This window comes from Nelumbo lutea, chromosome 4 (assembly GCF_056320005.1).
Source record: "Nelumbo lutea isolate HS-2025 chromosome 4, American lotus-T2T, whole genome shotgun sequence".
Taxonomy (NCBI): Eukaryota; Viridiplantae; Streptophyta; class Magnoliopsida; order Proteales; family Nelumbonaceae; genus Nelumbo; species Nelumbo lutea.
Window position 1 is genome coordinate 83,453,982 of NC_142687.1, and position 18,184 is coordinate 83,472,165.

Genomic DNA, 18,184 nt, shown 5'->3' on the forward strand with positions numbered 1-18,184 from the left:
TGAGCACCCCTACCTGGAGGGGAAGTTACCAACACTTTGATGGAACAAAATTACCCCTTTTAATAATGGATTTGTTATGACTTAAACAATCATTTTATTATTTATTTAGAAAATAAAAGAACATGAATAAATGCACTTACCTAGGAAAACCGAACTTAGTCAATGTAGAACCCGTTCCAATAGCCATTATAGCCTTCCATTAGGAATATCTCCCCATGAAATAAAACACAAAAGTACAAAGGTGTTCCCGATGCAAGGCTGTAAAAGCCATGGTTTTCAAAACCGGGCCAGACCAGACAGTCAGACTGGAAAAACCGGGGACCAGTCAGGTGACCGGTTCCATTTTACCCTAGAACTGTTGTTTCCCCCAAAACCGTTGATTTGATCAACAAACCACTAACCTAAGCGGTTGAACTGTTCAAACAATTCAACGGTTTGGCCATTTTTTAGTTTTTTAAATTTTTTTGTCAGCACGGGTCAGACCGTTCAACCCGGGAACCAGACCCTTGACTGGTTCATTGCCCGGGTCGGTTTTAAAAACCTTGGTAAAAGTTGTTCGAACATGAACGGGCCTTGCACCAACTGAAGCTAGTCTCCTTACCTAGGTAAGTAATCTATACTACTTTAAAAAGTACAAATGGTCTCAAGAATATTTCTGGAATTTTCTAAGGACAATATTTACCCCTTTATATTTAAATTTAATGATAAAAAAATGAGGGCAAATAGGGTAATTGGTCATTCATATTAAATGAGTTGAATAGAGGTAATTTAAAGATATCCAGTGCATTCAATCCTCTCTCATTAAATCCAACATTTAAGTTATTAACTTGCATTCATATTCATTAAATCATATATTTAAGTCATTTTTATTTCTTCTCATCATTAAGTTCTATTAATTAAATCCATACTTAATAAATTAATAATTCCAATAACATAAAAACTTATACCTTTAAAATCTACCTAGCAAAAATAGTGTTTTCATCTAAGTGGTGGTAAGAAATTAAATCATTTTGGGTCAAATGGGTTAATCCATGCTGTCACGATTAAATAATAAAATTAAAAAATAGATAAAATTAAAAAAATAGAAATTAAAAAAATTGGGAACATTTTTAACATACATATTAAACAATAATAAGTATGTTAAATAAGAAATTTTTTTATTAATGATGAAAATGGAATGTAAAATTTAAAACCAATTGGAAATAAAAACATTTTCCTATTCTCTCATTAAATCCTATATTTAAAATATATTTTTCTCATCATTAAATTCTTGTAATTAAATCCGCAATATTAATTTTAATAGTATAAAAATAATTATTTTGAAAAGTAATTTGAAAACAAAACCATTTTCTTCCCTCACAGTGGTGGGCAAGCAATTTGATTGTTTGGGGTCAAATAGATTAATAAATAATGTCATAATTAAATAATAAAAATTTAAAATAAATAAGTATAAAATGTAAGAAATATTTTTATTAATGATGAAAATGGAAAGTCAATTTCAAAATCTACCTATAAATTAAATAATGTCATAGTTAAATAATAAAATTTTTAATAATAGAAAATACAAAGAATCACTAAAATAAAAAAAAAAAAGATAAGAGAAAATGTTGGGTACATATCTAATGGTATATATTTATAAAAATAAAATAAAATATCAGGTACATATCAAACATTGTACATTCATTATATTCAACAAAAATCAGTTTTATACATAAGAAATAATTTTATCAATGATGGAAATGTAATACAAAATTTAATGTCAACCTAGAAATCAAACAATTTTTATTTTTAGATGGTGGGTTAGTGGTTTGAGTAAAATGATATCATAGACAAACAAAAATTAAGTGTGATAAGTAAAAAATATTTTATATAATGTAAATGAAATATATAATTTAAAGGGAAAATTATAGTCAAAGTACATCTAAAATTAGGTTATAGGTTGGTCCAGAAACCAACCAAACTCTGAAAATCGACTCTACGTTTCAAATTATAAAAACCCCCACCATGTCATCAGAGGCTTATGTGGTTGTTGCCAACACGGGACTCTTATTCCATGTTGGACACAACAGAAAACCTATATCGGAAATAGGTTTTTAGTTTCTCTCCCACTCCCTCTTCCTCTCGATCTCCCTCCATTCTCTCTCACTCTCATAGTCATCTTTTGATCTCCCGCTCCCTTTTTCTCTCCCACTCTCTCTGCTTCGTTTGTAGCCAAATCAAAACATTCTCTCTCTCTCTCTCTCTCTCTCTCTCTCTCTCTCTCTCCAATTGGTCTAAATTTCATAGCTAAGAGTTTCTTGTGAATTTTATCAAAATTGTTGAATAATTTTTGAACTATACCAAGTTGGTCTCATGATCTTTTATACGAACTCATTAATACCATATAAGTGTGTAAGAAAATAATAAAATGAAAAAAAAAATGAGAGAGGGAGAGGGAGAGAAACTAAGGGAGAACGATAGAAATTAAGGGAGAATAAGAGAGATTGAGGGAGAACAATAGGTAAAGAGAGAGAATGGGAGAAATTGATATAGATAACGTAAATACATAAACCAAAAACCATTTTTATTTATTTTCAAATCACATAGTCGTTGAGTAGATAAAGATGACTGTGAGTGAAAAAGTGTAAGGGAGATTAAGAGAGAGAGAGAGAGAGAGAGAGAGAGAGAGAGAGAGAGAGAGAAACTAAAAACCCTTTTTTTTATTTTCCAATCACCTAACATTAAAGGGCAATTTCAGTATAAGCTTTTTATTGTGTCCAATATGGATTAAGAGCCCCATGTTGGCAATAGCCACATGGTGAGGGTTTTATAACTTGAAATGTAGAACCGTTTGTTAGAGTTTTGTTGGTTTATGGACCAACTTGTAACCAAATTTTAAATGTACAGTCGACTCCGACTATAATTTTCCCTAATTTAAAGCTAATCCAAAAGCAATGATATTCCTTATCTACATGGTGGGTCAATGATCCAACTTTTCAAAAAAATGCATGAGGTCATAATTGAATAATAAATATTTAAGTTTATTTTTAATCATATTGTTACTTTTTTTTTTTAATTTTCAATTTCTATCTTTACTATGATATATCTAAAATTCAAGTAATTAATATGAAGAAAAATTTCTCACGTACAACGCATGTGCTTAATTACTAGTTTCTTGAAAAGCGAATAAAACCAAAAATGAAAATCTATGATGATTGGAAAAACATCATAACAGAGAATTTTGACCCATTAAAACCCATATATGAATTTTAATAAATTCCATCTGATTGGTTAATACATTTATGATATGTATTGATCGAGTCGTCCGAATCAATTTTAAAAACCTTAATAAAAGTTGTTCGAACATGAACAGGCCTTTCACCGGACAACGACCCTTGACCGGTTCATTGTCTGGATCGGTTTTAAAAACCTTGGTAAAAACTGTTTGAACACGAAAAGCCTTGCACCAATTGAAGCCGATCTCTTTACCTAGGTAAATAACTTCCTGAAAAACCAACAAACCAAAAACCAAAATCTATGATGACATAAAAAACATCATACCAAGAATTTTGACCCATTAAAACGAGACTGAATCAGCCCCCCACAATGTCCACAGCACATCCTCACCATGTATTAGGAACATCTCCCGATGATGACATCATCATTCCTGTTATTATCATTGGGAGATGTTCCCAATACACGACGGGGATGTATCGTGTGACGTTGTGGGGAAGAATCTGGTGGGAGGTTGATTTTAACTCCATTAAAACCTATATATGAATTTTGATAAATTCCACTTGATTGGTTAATACATTTATGATACGCATTGATGAGTCACAAATTTTTCAGATATTATGTGTTTCCGGATCCAACCCTATATAAAATAAATCCGTCATTGATCTAAACTGTTATTTTTATAAAAATAATAAAAAAAACTAAACAGTATTAAACCTATCAGTTATTTTTATAGTCCATACTGGTACAACATGATCTACAGCCGCACATCTCAAACATTATTGCCGTCTCAAAGTCAAACAGTAAGAAACATGTTTTAAATGTATAGCTGTAGATGATGTGAAAAGCTATGGTGGGACCCAGATCACGGCACTGTAATCCCACCCCAACTTGAGGGTCATGATGTTACGGTTTTAGCCACGTCACAGCAAAAGTGAACTCAGTATTAAGCGTTGAAACCTTTTTCAAATTGATAGTCAACTTTTTTGTGTTCGTCTGCGGAGTGCTAAAGGATTAGAGTAATCCGCTTAGGCGAATAGGCGCTTAGATCTCATTCCCCCTAACACAAATCCAACCACTAATAATGGTGGCACGTGTACATTTCCCTTTGTACTCATCATAACTGCACGTGTATAATGAAGATCTGAAGCCATCATCAAATAGGTATCACCTGAAAGATCAACGATCTAAAAAAATCAAGAAGTCAGATTATTTTCAACCATCTAATTTCTATTTTTTTTTTTTTGAAAAATTATAATAAGTATAGGACCCATCATATGGAAATTCAGGATCTTCATCATATTGACAAGTGGCAGATTAGGTGGACACCAAATTGCTAGTATGATGTGGAGCCCCTTTGCTGCGTGCCTCCCTCTATCATCATTTGTCAATTGTCATCCCATACATTATATAAATAGGAAAAACTATTTATTTTTAATTTTAATCTTTGCAAGATTTTTATATATGTTAAATATAATAAAAAACAAATGTAAATTAATATTTTATTTTGCAGTTTTAAAAATTAATATTTTCAATGGAAGTTTCAAGAAATACATATCCTCCATTTATGTAAAGCTTTTTTTTTATTTTGAAGATTTTTAATTTCAATTTTTTGCCGCTCTACTTTAGACCTTAGAAGCTCAGTTTATTTTTTGGTAAATAATTTTTTCTCTCACTTTACAACGCGAGTCTGGAGCCGGCAGCCTTAACTAATGCATGCCGGCCTGAAGATGCTGCCGCTATCCAGGGTCCCACCTGAATACTCGCCAGGCGCCACGTGGGGCCCTCTTTCTTTTTGAAAAACGTTTTTCTTTTAGAAACCGGTTTACTAATCCGAACCTGGTAGGTTCGTGTCCGAACCACCAATTTGAATATTTTCGAACGTTGGAGGCCATATGGTTGGAATGACGAATAAACCCGTATATTTCTATTTTAATGGCTTTGACCGTGTTGTAAACGGTCCCAAGCTAACGGAAAGAAAGAAAAATATCCGAGCACGGTTTTAGGCATACGGATTTCAATAATAAATATCACCCCTACGAGGAATGGAATAGCAGGTGACGTTGATGGCGGTCCCCGTGTTCCTCCGAACCCGTATGGTTAGAATTGCCATCTAAAGGGTGGTGGACCGGAGCTTCCGCAGTCCTTGAGATACCCATATAACCATATTGGTTCTTTTTCAAAAAAAAAGTGTGGGGACCACGAAGCGTGAATCATTCAACCAGGGTCGTTCAAAAGAGTGGGTCCAACGTAGTTGTGGGACCCCGAACAATTAAAGACACAAGCTCCGTACGCCGTACGGGATACCCTCTATCATGCTTGGCCAAAAAAAGCAGCGTTACGGATGGTAGGATGATCATGGCCGTCATATTCCGTTCAAAGCTTGTGCAACCCACCAATTGGATTATACTTTACCGTATGATCTTGATGATTGGGACCCATCAAATGGTGGGACCTATTGGGGGCTATTAGCATGTTCAGCCGTAGGCCCACATGATTGGTCTTGGGTCTATCACTTATGGATCCTCTTATCAGATCTGGGCCGGAACTGGGTATGGGCGTTTTATTTATTTATTTATTATCATTTATTTTAGGGGGAGGGGGGGTCTGTTGTTTTCTTATGGGCTTTGGACTCTGTATTTGATCCAACACATCGATATTGACAGCCCTAGACTAGTGGTAGCATGACTGATGGCCCTAATGATTTGAGATGAAATGGTTGGTAACAGATTTTAACAACCATCTAGCAGATTGAAAACGATGGCTTGCCTACTCCACCCGGAGGAGGACTTTTCTAATTTTCCCACTTTTTTTTTTCCTAAAAGTGATTATTCAAAGTGATTATGTGATTATTCAAAGCCTTAAAAATGCTTTGCAAATTAAAAAAGTAGTGAACGAATAAGCTAATCAAATCTTAAAGTTGAAGGCTTTCTGTTGTTGAATCAAAAACTCAGTTGTTTGATTTCGACCTTCTTACTTACCATGGTTTCTCATATGTTTGAAGATTAAGCAAAGGGATTGTCTCTTCTGTATTATCATCAGAAGAAATTTGATCAATTTGCGCTCTTCGGCTTCTCAGGTTCCACATGCATTTTTTTGACTTAGCTGATCTGTTTTTGAGTGTCTATCAACCTAACTCTTCCCACAGTGGGGGATACAAATAAAGATAAAGGGGTCCTTTTTCTTTTCTTCTCTTTTCTGTTTTTCCCCCTTTTTCGATTGGATAAACTAGATGGAGGATACTTCTTAACCCATAATATATGGACAGGGTCTTGCCAACAGGCCCAATATTTAATGGGCCCCAGTTATAGACGTACATGACCAAAAAGAAAATGGATATCAACAGTTGGGATTTTTCTTTTCTTTTCTTTTTTTTTAATTTGAACATCAGATCATATTATGCTAAAACATTATGTCGTTTTTGGCTTAGACGATTATTATAATAAGGCAAGATCCAACCGGTTCAATCAGTTCTACAGATCCATCCCATTTCAAAATTTGAAATTCAAAGACAACAAGTGATTGGACAAATCCAAGAATATAAATCGAAATCAATGTTAAGTGGAGCAAGCTCATATAAAACAAAAGTATTTCCAATATAAATACATATTTTTCTTTTAGAAAAAAACAGGAATTTAATTCATGTTTAACATTTTGAGTTCAGACAAAAGCCTGTAATCGTAAGCAGCATTTGGTGATTGCAATGGTGTTTGGTACATGAATTATTTCTCCAATGTCTCTGTGCCATGTAGGCATTTCATTTTTGTTTCTCCCGCTTTTTTCTTGTTTAGTTAAGGGGATGTTTGGAACCGTGACCATTTAAAAAAAAAAAAGAAACGGTACCACATCGGATCTACATAGGCATTTCAACAAGCGTCCATGTATCTTATTGTTTGGTTCAGCCAATTATTAAATAATCGGGTATGTCTCAAAAATCGGGACTCCACCGACGTATGCATCGGTGAACCGTTTCCCCCAACAGTTGACTGATGTGTATCCTATGTGGTGCTTGCTTGTCAGCACATACAAGAAAAACGGTGATGAAAGTCACCTTACCAAACAGCATAGTGTTGCTCACTGCCTACATGGCATAAATGTTTTTTTGTGAAAAACAGGTCTTGGAAGCATGGGCATTTTTTTCTTGAAAATCGGTCCAAAAAGCGTCCACGCTTCCAAACACCATGTAAATGTTTTGGAGCAGTTTTAAGTGTGGTGTAAAGAAATGCCAAAGATGCTGTCGATGTGTGGATTAGAAACACCATTTTCCGAGAAAATGGTGTTTTTTTTTTTGAATCATTGTTGCCATGTAGAACATTTCTTGGAGCAACAACTACTTTTTTTTGTTTGGTACCAATGCTCCAGGAAATGCTTTTAGCATTGGTACCCATTATCTAGTGCCATATGATTGCCACCTCACATCTTTGTTGGCAGCAACGAGCTGTAGCTCTAGGAAACGCCAAATTTGGCGTTGCTCCAAACCATGCCTTCCTAATTTTCAGGGCATGGCTTGGGGCACTGTTTTTTATGGAAAAATGGTTCCAAACAAACACCCATTTCCCAGAGCACCGTTTTTTTCCGATGTGGCACTGATGTGATGTCATTTTTTGGAGCAATAGAAACGATGCCAAACAGACGCTCAATGTCTTCTTAGAAAACAACCTATTGCTGCCAACGGTACAATGACATGTCATCAATGTGACATCATCTTGGGTGTTGGATAATGTACACCAATGCTTAAAATGATTATATAGCAATAGTACCAAACAAAACCGGTGCATAAAATAGCCTATGTGGCAGGCATTGATGCCAAACCAAAAGGAATCGTTTTCTGAGAAAATGATGCAATAAACCCTCATACAAGCAACATTGTTTTCTAATAAAACATATATGAGGCAACGACATCATCGATGCCAAACACCTACTGAGGTGATATTTGGCATGAATGCTGATTCTTTGTTACTGATATATATATATATATTGTTTAAATGGTATTGTTTAAAAGTCGGTGAATTTTGTTATTTGGTATAGTCAGTTTGGTATCGGTTCTAAAGGGCTAATTATTTGTGCATTGGAGTTATTATTTAATGCCACGTCAGATGCCATATCATCATCAAAAAAAATCGGAATCAGTCGAAATCATGTGATCCTTGAAAATGGGCCGACTTCAAGAACTGTGTTTTTGGCTGATTTTGCGAAAATCAGCAAAGTTAGTCAATCAAACAAAAATTTCAGTGCCAATTCTTCTAACGCTGACGTGATTCCAATATGGCAGTGATTTAAAAAAAAAAATTGGCATAAATGCCAAATATAATCAATTTTTTTTACTATGAAAATAATATTTTCTCTTTTTAACATCAAATAACAATATAAAATAAAAATTCAAAATTATCTTACGCATGACTGTAGGCCAACATCACACATGAGATGAGGGGTTCTCTTACTCATCTAGCAAGGTTGGGAGGAAACCTTGGCATGATGATTAGATCAAGATCCAACAGCAATTAAGAATTATTTCTGACATAGTTGTCAAAGGCAAGACTTTTGCATAGAAACTTTATTAAATGGCAATAAATATAAGCCATGCAATCCGATCATTCGATCAAGTAAGAAAACTCAATTCCTTCCTTGGTCATTATTAAACTCTTAATCTAACTTATCAACAGTCCTTTATGATGCCCTTTCTTTCTCTTTAATCTTTTTCGCAGGCGTTCTCCTGCGTTGATTATTCCCATCTGGTGCGAATCTGACGGTTCAAGTTAAGACTCCATGTTAAAAGCATAGCATATTGAATCACAGGCTCACAGCTCATCTTTGGTTGGAACCCCACCACGTGGCCAGTGGTTCCTCGTAGAAGAGAATGTTGGACTCGCAGACAGCAAGACAGTTTCAGGGATGCGTACACGTGGTCGTTGTTCTGTATTTACACGTCATCAACATTTCAAAAATATGACTGTTGGTGACCTTATAACATTAGCCAATAACTTTCCTAAAATTACATCTGAGGTAGAAAACGGAGAATCGAACTTTCTTCTTGTCCCGGAAATGCCCTCGCGATTAAAATAAATACCCACATCAAATACCATTTTCCCATCCAGGGGCCCACTACGCCGCACTACGTGATTGATTTGATGCCACGGTCCCTCAATCGAACGGCTCGTAACCATTTACCAACTTAAGCAATATCATGGTAAGTTGGTAACTTAAGTACAAACTAGAAACTACTAATCGGCAGGTGACGACGAGGTGAAAGATGAAAACAGGAAAAATTCCTGAAGCAAGAAAGATTATAGAAACCGTTCGGGTACCGAACCGGGAGGCTCGGAACGAGGTTTGGTGTTGCTTTTGAGTGCGATATTAGAACGATGGAAAGGAGGGAGCAAGCTTTGAAAGACAGAGTGAGAGAGAAAGAGGACCGACTCATGCAGAAGAAAGTGTAGATACAGAGAAAGAACGAACAGCGGAGCGACCAAAGAATAGAAAGAACAGAAAATTCCTCACTTTTCTTTATATTTTCCTTTTCTTTTTCTTCTAATCTCTTTGTCTCTCTATAACTTTCGCTTTTCCTTGTGCATCTCTGGTGTCTGGAACCCTAGCTTTGTAACTGCTTGCTTGAACTCTTTCTCTTGAATAAACTGCTCTGCCTCTCTCTCTCTCTCTGCTCAATTTGTGGGAGGAGCTCTAACTTATCAAGATTTTGTTGCATTGATAAGAAAGGGTCGCTTGAACTTGGCCTTTTCTGTAATGGCGTGCATCTGAATTTCATTTGGATTTGTTCATCAGAGTTTTATCTTGTTTCTAGCACCGTAATGGCATCGGAAGGTGTTTTATCTTTTTCTATGGCTTCCGTAGTGGAGGATGTTCTCCAACAACATGGAACTCGATTGAGCGATACTGATTTGGCTTCACGTAAGGAGGAGGAAGCAGGTAGGATCGTACTCCTCTTTGATGAATTTGTCGATGGTGAAGTGAGATTTTGTTTTTTGTTTTTTCATTTTTGTGTGAGTATGTATTTAACGTTTTTTAAAATTGTTTAAATAGTGAGGTGTGCGGGAAATATATGATGCTGATTTCAGTTTCAGTTTCTCTTCTTTATGCTTATCTTGAGGTTTATTACAACTAAGCGTATTATCTAAGTTTTTTTCTTGTCCTGGTGGAGAAGAATCTTTGCACAGTTTTACTGGTGAACTTAAGATGATTTTTTTTACTAATCTCTTCGCCCTCTCTACACTATAATGATGCCGATGCAATCCTCATTTTCGGAAGAATCTTTGATTTCTAGTTGTTTTCCTTTTTATGATCGCGTTTCTGACAGGGATCCAGTATTTTTCCTGGGTTTAAACTTCAATTGAGAGTAAAACAGAGCAAATGCTCCCATTTCCTTTTATTGCTGTAAATCGGTATTGCTTCATTACCTTGATTTTTACAAGAACTTGTTTACTTATTTATTTGCAGTGATTATATGTAATTTTCGCGACAAGCTTCAACGTTTTCTTTTTTCCTCTTTTTTGAAAAAAACATTTTCTTTTTCCGCGTTATTTACATGAACAGATGTAATGGAATAGACTCAGACCTCCAAATTTCTATAGATTAAATTGGAAGAGCTAAAAACGGTCGAATTTGGATTTCTTGCAGCATCGAGGAGGTACGAGGCAGCTGGGTGGCTGCGAAAGATCGTTGGAGTAGTTGGAGCTAAAGATTTACCAGCCGAGCCATCTGAGGAAGAATTCAGGCTTGGGTTGAGAAGTGGGATAATACTCTGCAATGCGCTCAATAAGATTAAATCTGGTGCTGTGCCCAAGGTGGGGGATTTGATGACATGTGTATTTGATTCCATCTGGCCATCCCTTTGGGATCAAAATATAGTCCTTACTGTTCTTGTCTTTTATAACTGTTTTCAGGTCGTTGAAAGTCCATGTGATTCGGTTCTTATCCCTGATGGAGCTGCCTTATCAGCATTTCAGTACTTTGAGAATGTGAGGAATTTCCTTGTCGCTGTGCAGGAGATGGGCCTCCCAACCTTTGAGGCATCTGATCTAGAACAAGTAAGTGTTGTTAAAAAAAGAGAGAGAATACTCTCCTGTTAAAAAATGAGAAAAATGTAAGCAATTTTCTTTTTCTTGTTATTCTTTTTTTCATTATTTTTTATACATAAAATCGAGGTCTATACAACATGGACCAATATGATTCCAGGAAGCATGAGAGTGTTGAAGAATAGAACTTTTGTTATAACAACCCTTTTTCTCTTTTCCAGGGTGGAAAATCTGCAAGGATTGTAAATTGCGTTCTAGCACTCAAATCCTACAGTGATTGGAAACATTCTGGGGGAAATGGTTTGTGGAAATTTGGTGGAAATTTGAAACCCGCAAACTCTGGCAAATATTTTGCAAGGAAAAATTTAGAACCCTTCACAAACTCGTTGTCAAGGAATCTGTCAATTAATGATAGGTCTCTGGATGGTTTTTCCATTGACCAGAATGGTGATTCTGCACATGATCCTACTGAAATGGTTGGTAAGCTTTACAATTTTAAATTCATGCCAGTACTTTCTTTTATATGTAAATGAATATACCAACTTCTAGGCCTAACTTGAAATTTGGGTTACAGAATACTACACGTTCCTTAGACATGCTTGTACGTGCTGTTCTATCTGATAAGAAACCTGAAGAAGTTCCAGTGGTAAGTAAGAGTTCTTGTGCTCTCTGAAAGTTGATTAGTCCTTATTGTCACCAAGATTTGGATGGGATATTGATGACTTTGAGAGGTTTGGTTGTGGTATAAATTACAAGCATACAATGTTTGTAGGATCTTCAATCAACATCCTGTGAATACCATCTAGAGGATATTGTAGGCCTACAATTAGCCCCACTAGGTGATTATAACCATTCTGTTATTCCACTCCTTTGGATGATCTGGAAATAGTAGTCTGGAGCAGATGTCTATTAGCTCTCTAGATTGCCTCTTTGGGTGCCATGATAAGAGATCTTTCTACTGTAGGCCAATGATTAACCCCAGTAGGTTAGCTGCTTCCTATTGTTCAGCTGAAATTTGAACTTTCCTTGTTCATGCTTATTTTGTTTTGTCTATTCCTTTTCTTGTTGTTGTTTGGTTGGGTTTGAGGATTATATATTAGTATTTTGCTCATTACAGTTGGTGGAGTCCATGCTAAGTAAGGTTATGGAAGAGTTTGAGCGTCGTCTTGCAAATCATAATGAGTTGGTAAGTTTCATTTTATTTGTTTGATATTACCTTACATTGCCCATTTTGATAAATAAACTAAAAGTCCGTAATGCTCTTTTCTCTGTCTTGAATACGTAATTTCAGTGGATAAACCTTATTTAGAACTGTCTTAGACTATCATTAACATTCATGCATTTGCAAGAGTCTCTTTGAGACTTATCTATTTGTTATTTTATAATTCAACAGATGAAAACAACTATTAAGGATCTGGCACTGTCTGATAGCAACAAGTCCCTTTCAAAAACAACTTCTGCTGAAATAAAGGTATATATACTGTTAGTTTTATTCTAAAACCTATCCTTGAAGTTTAAAATGCTGGAAATGGACCTAGATATGTAAACCATTTCTAGTAATCATGTTAAGATGTCAAGTTGGGACAAGTTTATCTAAGTTGTGTAGAACTGCATAATTTGGTAGCTTCCTCCATAGATCTTGAATATAATTGTTTGACATCTTTTTCATTGATATGAAGATGAAGATGGAAGATGAAAACATTGTAAAGATGAAGAAAGACAAATTCTCTCATGAAAAATGTAAACATGATGATGAATCAAAAGGTAGGCTGCTGAAGCAGCAACTGCTCCTTAACCAACAACAAAGAGACATTCAGGTATTCGTTGGAAGCAATTGCTTTCCTCTAATTTTTTTATTGATCTGGTTATTTTATTTCTAACTTGAAAAGCAATGAACTTGAACTCTTCTGTTATTCTGAATGGCTGTAGGAATTGAGACATACTCTTCAGACTACTAGAGCGGGTATGCAGTTTATGCAATTGAAGTATCATGAGGAGTTTAGTAATCTTGGTGAGAATAGAAATATTTCAAGGATTCTTTACGAGTGTCTTAATAAGTAGCTATTTCCTGTTTATTCTTCATCCTCACTGCATTGACTACATTCACAGGTAAGCACATCCATGGCCTAGCTTATGCTGCTTCTGGATACCACAGAGTTCTTGAAGAAAATCGTAAGCTATATAATCAAGTGCAAGACCTTAAAGGTAATGTTTCTTAGCCTAGTTATCCTAATCTATTTTTTAATGAGAAATTAATAATCTACATACAGTCATCAAACATTACTTATTAGTTTCTTTTTTCTTTTTGTTTAATTAGGAAGCATTAGGGTCTATTGCCGTGTTAGACCCTTCTTGTCTGGACAGACAAATTGTCTGAGCACCGTGGATTACATAGAAGATGGGAATATTACAATCATCACCCCTTCAAAATATGGAAAAGAAGGGCGTAGATCATTCAGTTTCAACAAAGTTTTTGGTCCATCTGCATCCCAAGGTTGCTAGGGTCTCCTTTCTTTTTTTTTCCTTAAAGTATCAGTGGCCATATCTTAAGCACAAGCTTTTTCTGTTCTGTTGCAGAGGAGGTCTTTGCAGATACCCAGCCTTTGATTCGATCTGTTCTTGATGGTTACAATGTTTGCATATTTGCATATGGCCAAACAGGATCAGGAAAAACATACACAATGGTAAGTTATTCTAATTGCTTTCTTTCCCTTTCACTTTTCTTCCATTTATGGTAAGGGGTATATAAGATAGACAAACACATGTATGGGAAAAGGGCTCTCTAGATAGATCCATACCTTTGCTGGACAAGATTTCTCTTTGATGATGTGACCAATTCAGACCATCCATCACATTGTGGAACCTAAAGGCAGCTTCCTCTCCTTCAACCCACTAAAATTCAATAACCCATTACTTTTGTATTGTTCTCCGAGTAACACCATCTCCTTTTAGTGCCATGTTTTTTCCTCAAGTGGGAACATGTTATTAGCATGAAACTTGCCACATGAACTGACGGTGATTTGGAAAGCACATGGATCCTTTTGGGCCACTTAGTTAGCTGTTAGTCACCATGTGTATGGTGCTGCCCAGGTTGTGTAAATATCTATGCTGCAAAACCGGTCCATCAAGCTTCCCCTTCCCTTCCAAAACAAACCATTTTTTTATTTCTGCCATTAATGAACTTCATTGTTTGTTGTTTACACTGATGTGGAGTTTCTGATCATGCTTGTTTCATCTTTGTTTATTTATCCAGACTGGACCCAAAGAGCTTACGGAGAAAAGCCATGGTGTAAATTATAGGGCATTGAATGATCTATTTCTTCTCTCAGAACAAAGAAGGGACACCATCTTGTACGATGTTTCTGTTCAAATGATTGAGATTTATAATGAGCAAGTCAGGGACCTGCTTGTCACTGATGGTCTTAACAAAAGATATCCTTTAATATTAGTTATTTCACTTCTTTCCTTATACTTTTATTCTCTCATGATATTTACAATTTTTACTGGGGGAATTTCTTTAACCCTTGAAAACATTAGAGATTCGTAACAGTTCTCAAAAGGGACTCAGTGTACCAGATGCAAACCTTGTACCTGTTGCATCAACCTCTGATGTTCTTGAATTGATGAATCTTGGACAGAGGAATCGTGTAGTGGGTGCAACCGCCCTCAATGACCGTAGTAGTCGCTCTCACAGGCATGTCTATAATGCTTAAGCATTGTTTGAGGGGCAACATGTTTTCTTTTAATTATTTTGGATGCTAATTATTATTGAAAATTTATTTTCAGTTGCTTGACAGTACATGTCCAAGGAAGAGACCTGACATCAGGAACTATTCTACGTGGGTGCATGCATTTAGTTGACTTGGCAGGAAGTGAAAGAGTTGACAAATCTGAGGTGACAGGGGATAGACTAAAGGAGGCACAACACATAAACAAATCTCTTTCAGCTCTAGGAGACGTGATCTCTTCACTTGCACAAAAGAATTCACATGTCCCTTATAGGAATAGTAAACTCACACAACTGCTTCAAGATTCTCTCGGTATGGTTCAAATAGATATCCTGTATTCTCTGTCTTCCTAGATATACATCCTGTTTTGGTTTTCCAAATCTTCTATGATTTTGTTATGGGCTTCTTAATTCTAATTAGGTGGGCAAGCCAAGACACTGATGTTTGTTCATATAAGCCCTGAGCCGGATGCCGTTGGAGAAACAATTAGTACACTTAAATTTGCTGAACGTGTTGCCACTGTTGAACTTGGTGCTGCACGAGTAAACAAAGATGGTTCAGATGTCAAAGAGCTCAAGGAACAGGTTTTTACACTATTTTCCTACTACTTGCATTAATGCTTTCCGCAACATATCTTTAATTTATTTCATGTTTTCATATGGAATGAGAGCTTTGTTCTATTACCAATTCTTATTTCAGATTGCTAGTCTTAAGGCAGCCTTGGCAAGAAAAGAGGGAGAAACAGAGCACCTTCAATGTTCCATATCTAGTAGCCCTGAGAGACACAGAATAAAGGCTGATGGACCATCACCTTTACATTCTAACCAACAGTTTGGAGGGGAGATGTCAGGTGGCCACAGCAGCCGCAGGCAGCCTATGGAGGACGTAGGAAATATAGAGGTAATTTACCCTTTACATTGATTTGCTAATCAACACATTTTCTACTACTACTACTACTACTACTACTACTCGTTTTCCTATAACAAAAATAAGGGTTCAGCCCCTATATTTTTTGAATTTTCTTTTCCTTCTTTTTTTTTTTTTCCTTCTCATGAATATGTTGATTTTCTATACTTCAACATGAATTCTATACTTTTCTTATGAAAATTATGAATAATTATTAAGGAAATATGGCTATGGTACCTAGGGAACTACCCTGGGATCTATGTTTTCTATATAAAAAAATCCATCGCCCAGCCTCGCTTTGACGCCTTGAAAACTATGGGTATAATAAAGTGAGTATATCTGACCTAGGGCTGTAATTGGGTCGTATTTTGATCAAATTTATTTTTAAAATAACGAAGAAACTAAAGTATTTTCCATTTTTAACCTATACATATATATAGAAAAATTTATCTGTGTATATTAATTCATATTGTATGAAATGTAATCAGGTTCAGATCTTAATTGAATTGGATATGGTGAAAATCTGCATCTGATCCAACCAATTATGCAAACAGATCATCCGGGTCTGAAATAATTGGATCTGGTGTTAGACGTTCATGCTTTGTTGTGACAGCCCTTGTCTGACTGACCCGCATTAAGCTTCCTGTACAATAAAATTTTATCTGTTCAAATTGTTTTTCAATCTACATTTTCCCAGATCTTTCTTTTTTCTGGTATTGCAATATCTTATGTGACCTGCACTACTTGTCCTTGGTGCCCCACTGGTTGGTGGCCATATCCTCGTCAAGTTACCCTGTTTAGGCTGTTACCTGTTGGTAAAAATTCTTTATCAAGATGGTAAGTTCATTGCGTTGGTTCTGTAGGTTCGTAACAACTCTGCAATGAGGCCAAAGAGGGGAAGCTTTGATCTTCAAGAACTACTCAATTCGCCTCCTTGGCCACCCGTCAACAGTCCTGGACTAAATTTCCAAAAGGATGATGAGAAAGAGGCATGCACTGGAGATTGGGTTGATAAGGTCATGGTGAACAAGCAAGAAAATAGAAATGAAAACCCACTAGGAAATTGGGAAGGAGAGAACGGACAGCTACCTGGGTTATTTTACCAGAGATATGTACCGGATTTAAAAGTATATCCGGAACAATTATATAACAGGATGACAACAAACAAAAAGGAGAGCAATTATTATGATTTACAGCGTAGCCGATTTGACATGGCTACAACTGATGATTCTGATGAGCTGGAAGTTGCAACTAGCGACTCATCTGAACCAGATTTGCTTTGGCAATTTAATCTTCCCAAGGTTACTAGCATACCCAATGGTGCCGGGTCAAAGATCAAGAAACCTCATCCTAAGACAGCAAAGAGCCCGGAACTAAGGTAAGACATACACTAATTATCATCTTTGATAAAAGTAACCTTTAGTTGGCGAGTGTATAATCTAATTGCTGTTGTATATAGAACTTCAATACCCACACTGGGCCCTTCACCGTCACGAAAGCTATCGAATGGGGTCACTCCACCTTTGCAGCGCAGTGCACGGCAGACAGTTTCTGTTGATGGAAAACGGCGAACTGGAAATGGGAAGTGAGACTGCAGCAGGTGGAACTGGAGATGGTTGTCTGGTACTCTGGTTTCTCTTAGATGAGAGAGAGAGAGAGAGAGAGAGAGAGAGAGAGAAGTCTTTAAAATATAGTGCAGCAATAATTCCGGTTGCTCAATTTATTCATGTGGTGAGCTGGTGATATCGATGGATGTGGTTTTCCACCTGTTAGTTTCTATTTGTTAATATGTGTTGATTTATTTGAAATTTTTTGTTTGTTTAGTGTTTTTTGTTACAAAATAGAAAAAGAAAATTAAAAGGGAATGAGAAAAAAAAAAAGTGTTTACAGCTTCATTTGTCTGTCTTGTATTTTTTGTATGCCTCTTAACTCAAAGCAACACACCTATCGACCACAATTTGAATTCATGTCTTGAACAAGATTGCCACAAGATTGTCTTTCTGTAACGAGAGTCGTAGTGGTGTCGGGATTTGCTAGCAACAAAAGGCAAGCCACATCTCCCGACTGAGTTATGTGAACTGAGATGCTTTGAAGAAGCTGCCTAAATTAGCTCAATTGAAAAGTTAATTTCTTAGCCGAATGAAAACGTATTAGGGCTTTCTAGAGTTTTCAGTTTCACCACTGATTAAGCATAGCTTCTAGGCTTTCTTTGTGGAGGTCAACCCATTAGATCTGTCAATGGAGTCTGATATACCAATTTTGAATCCTATTTATCCAAATAGAATTTGCATCAAATTAATAATGTAT

General features: G+C 36.1%; 1 protein-coding gene across 2 annotated transcripts; it reads left to right on the plus strand.

Moving 5' to 3' along the window:
* The first annotated feature begins 9,450 nt into the window (after positions 1–9,450).
* Positions 9,451–17,772, plus strand: LOC148861397 (kinesin-like protein KIN-14I). Of its 2 annotated transcripts, none has more exons than XM_088983819.1 (19): positions 9,451–10,137; positions 10,846–11,012; positions 11,112–11,255; positions 11,465–11,719; positions 11,818–11,889; positions 12,361–12,429; positions 12,637–12,714; positions 12,923–13,060; positions 13,173–13,254; positions 13,353–13,448; positions 13,561–13,737; positions 13,821–13,927; positions 14,497–14,675; positions 14,776–14,937; positions 15,030–15,283; positions 15,392–15,555; positions 15,671–15,871; positions 16,741–17,255; positions 17,337–17,772. In XM_088983819.1, exons 1-19 carry the CDS (start codon positions 10,020–10,022, stop codon positions 17,464–17,466), a joined length of 3,108 nt encoding a protein of 1,035 aa, XP_088839945.1. In that variant the 5' UTR covers positions 9,451–10,019; the 3' UTR covers positions 17,467–17,772. The 2 variants fall into 2 exon arrangements, with proteins under 2 accessions (XP_088839945.1, XP_088839946.1); XM_088983820.1 differs by having other exon boundaries at positions 9,534–10,137; positions 11,465–11,723.
* The last annotated feature ends 412 nt before the right edge of the window (positions 17,773–18,184 follow it).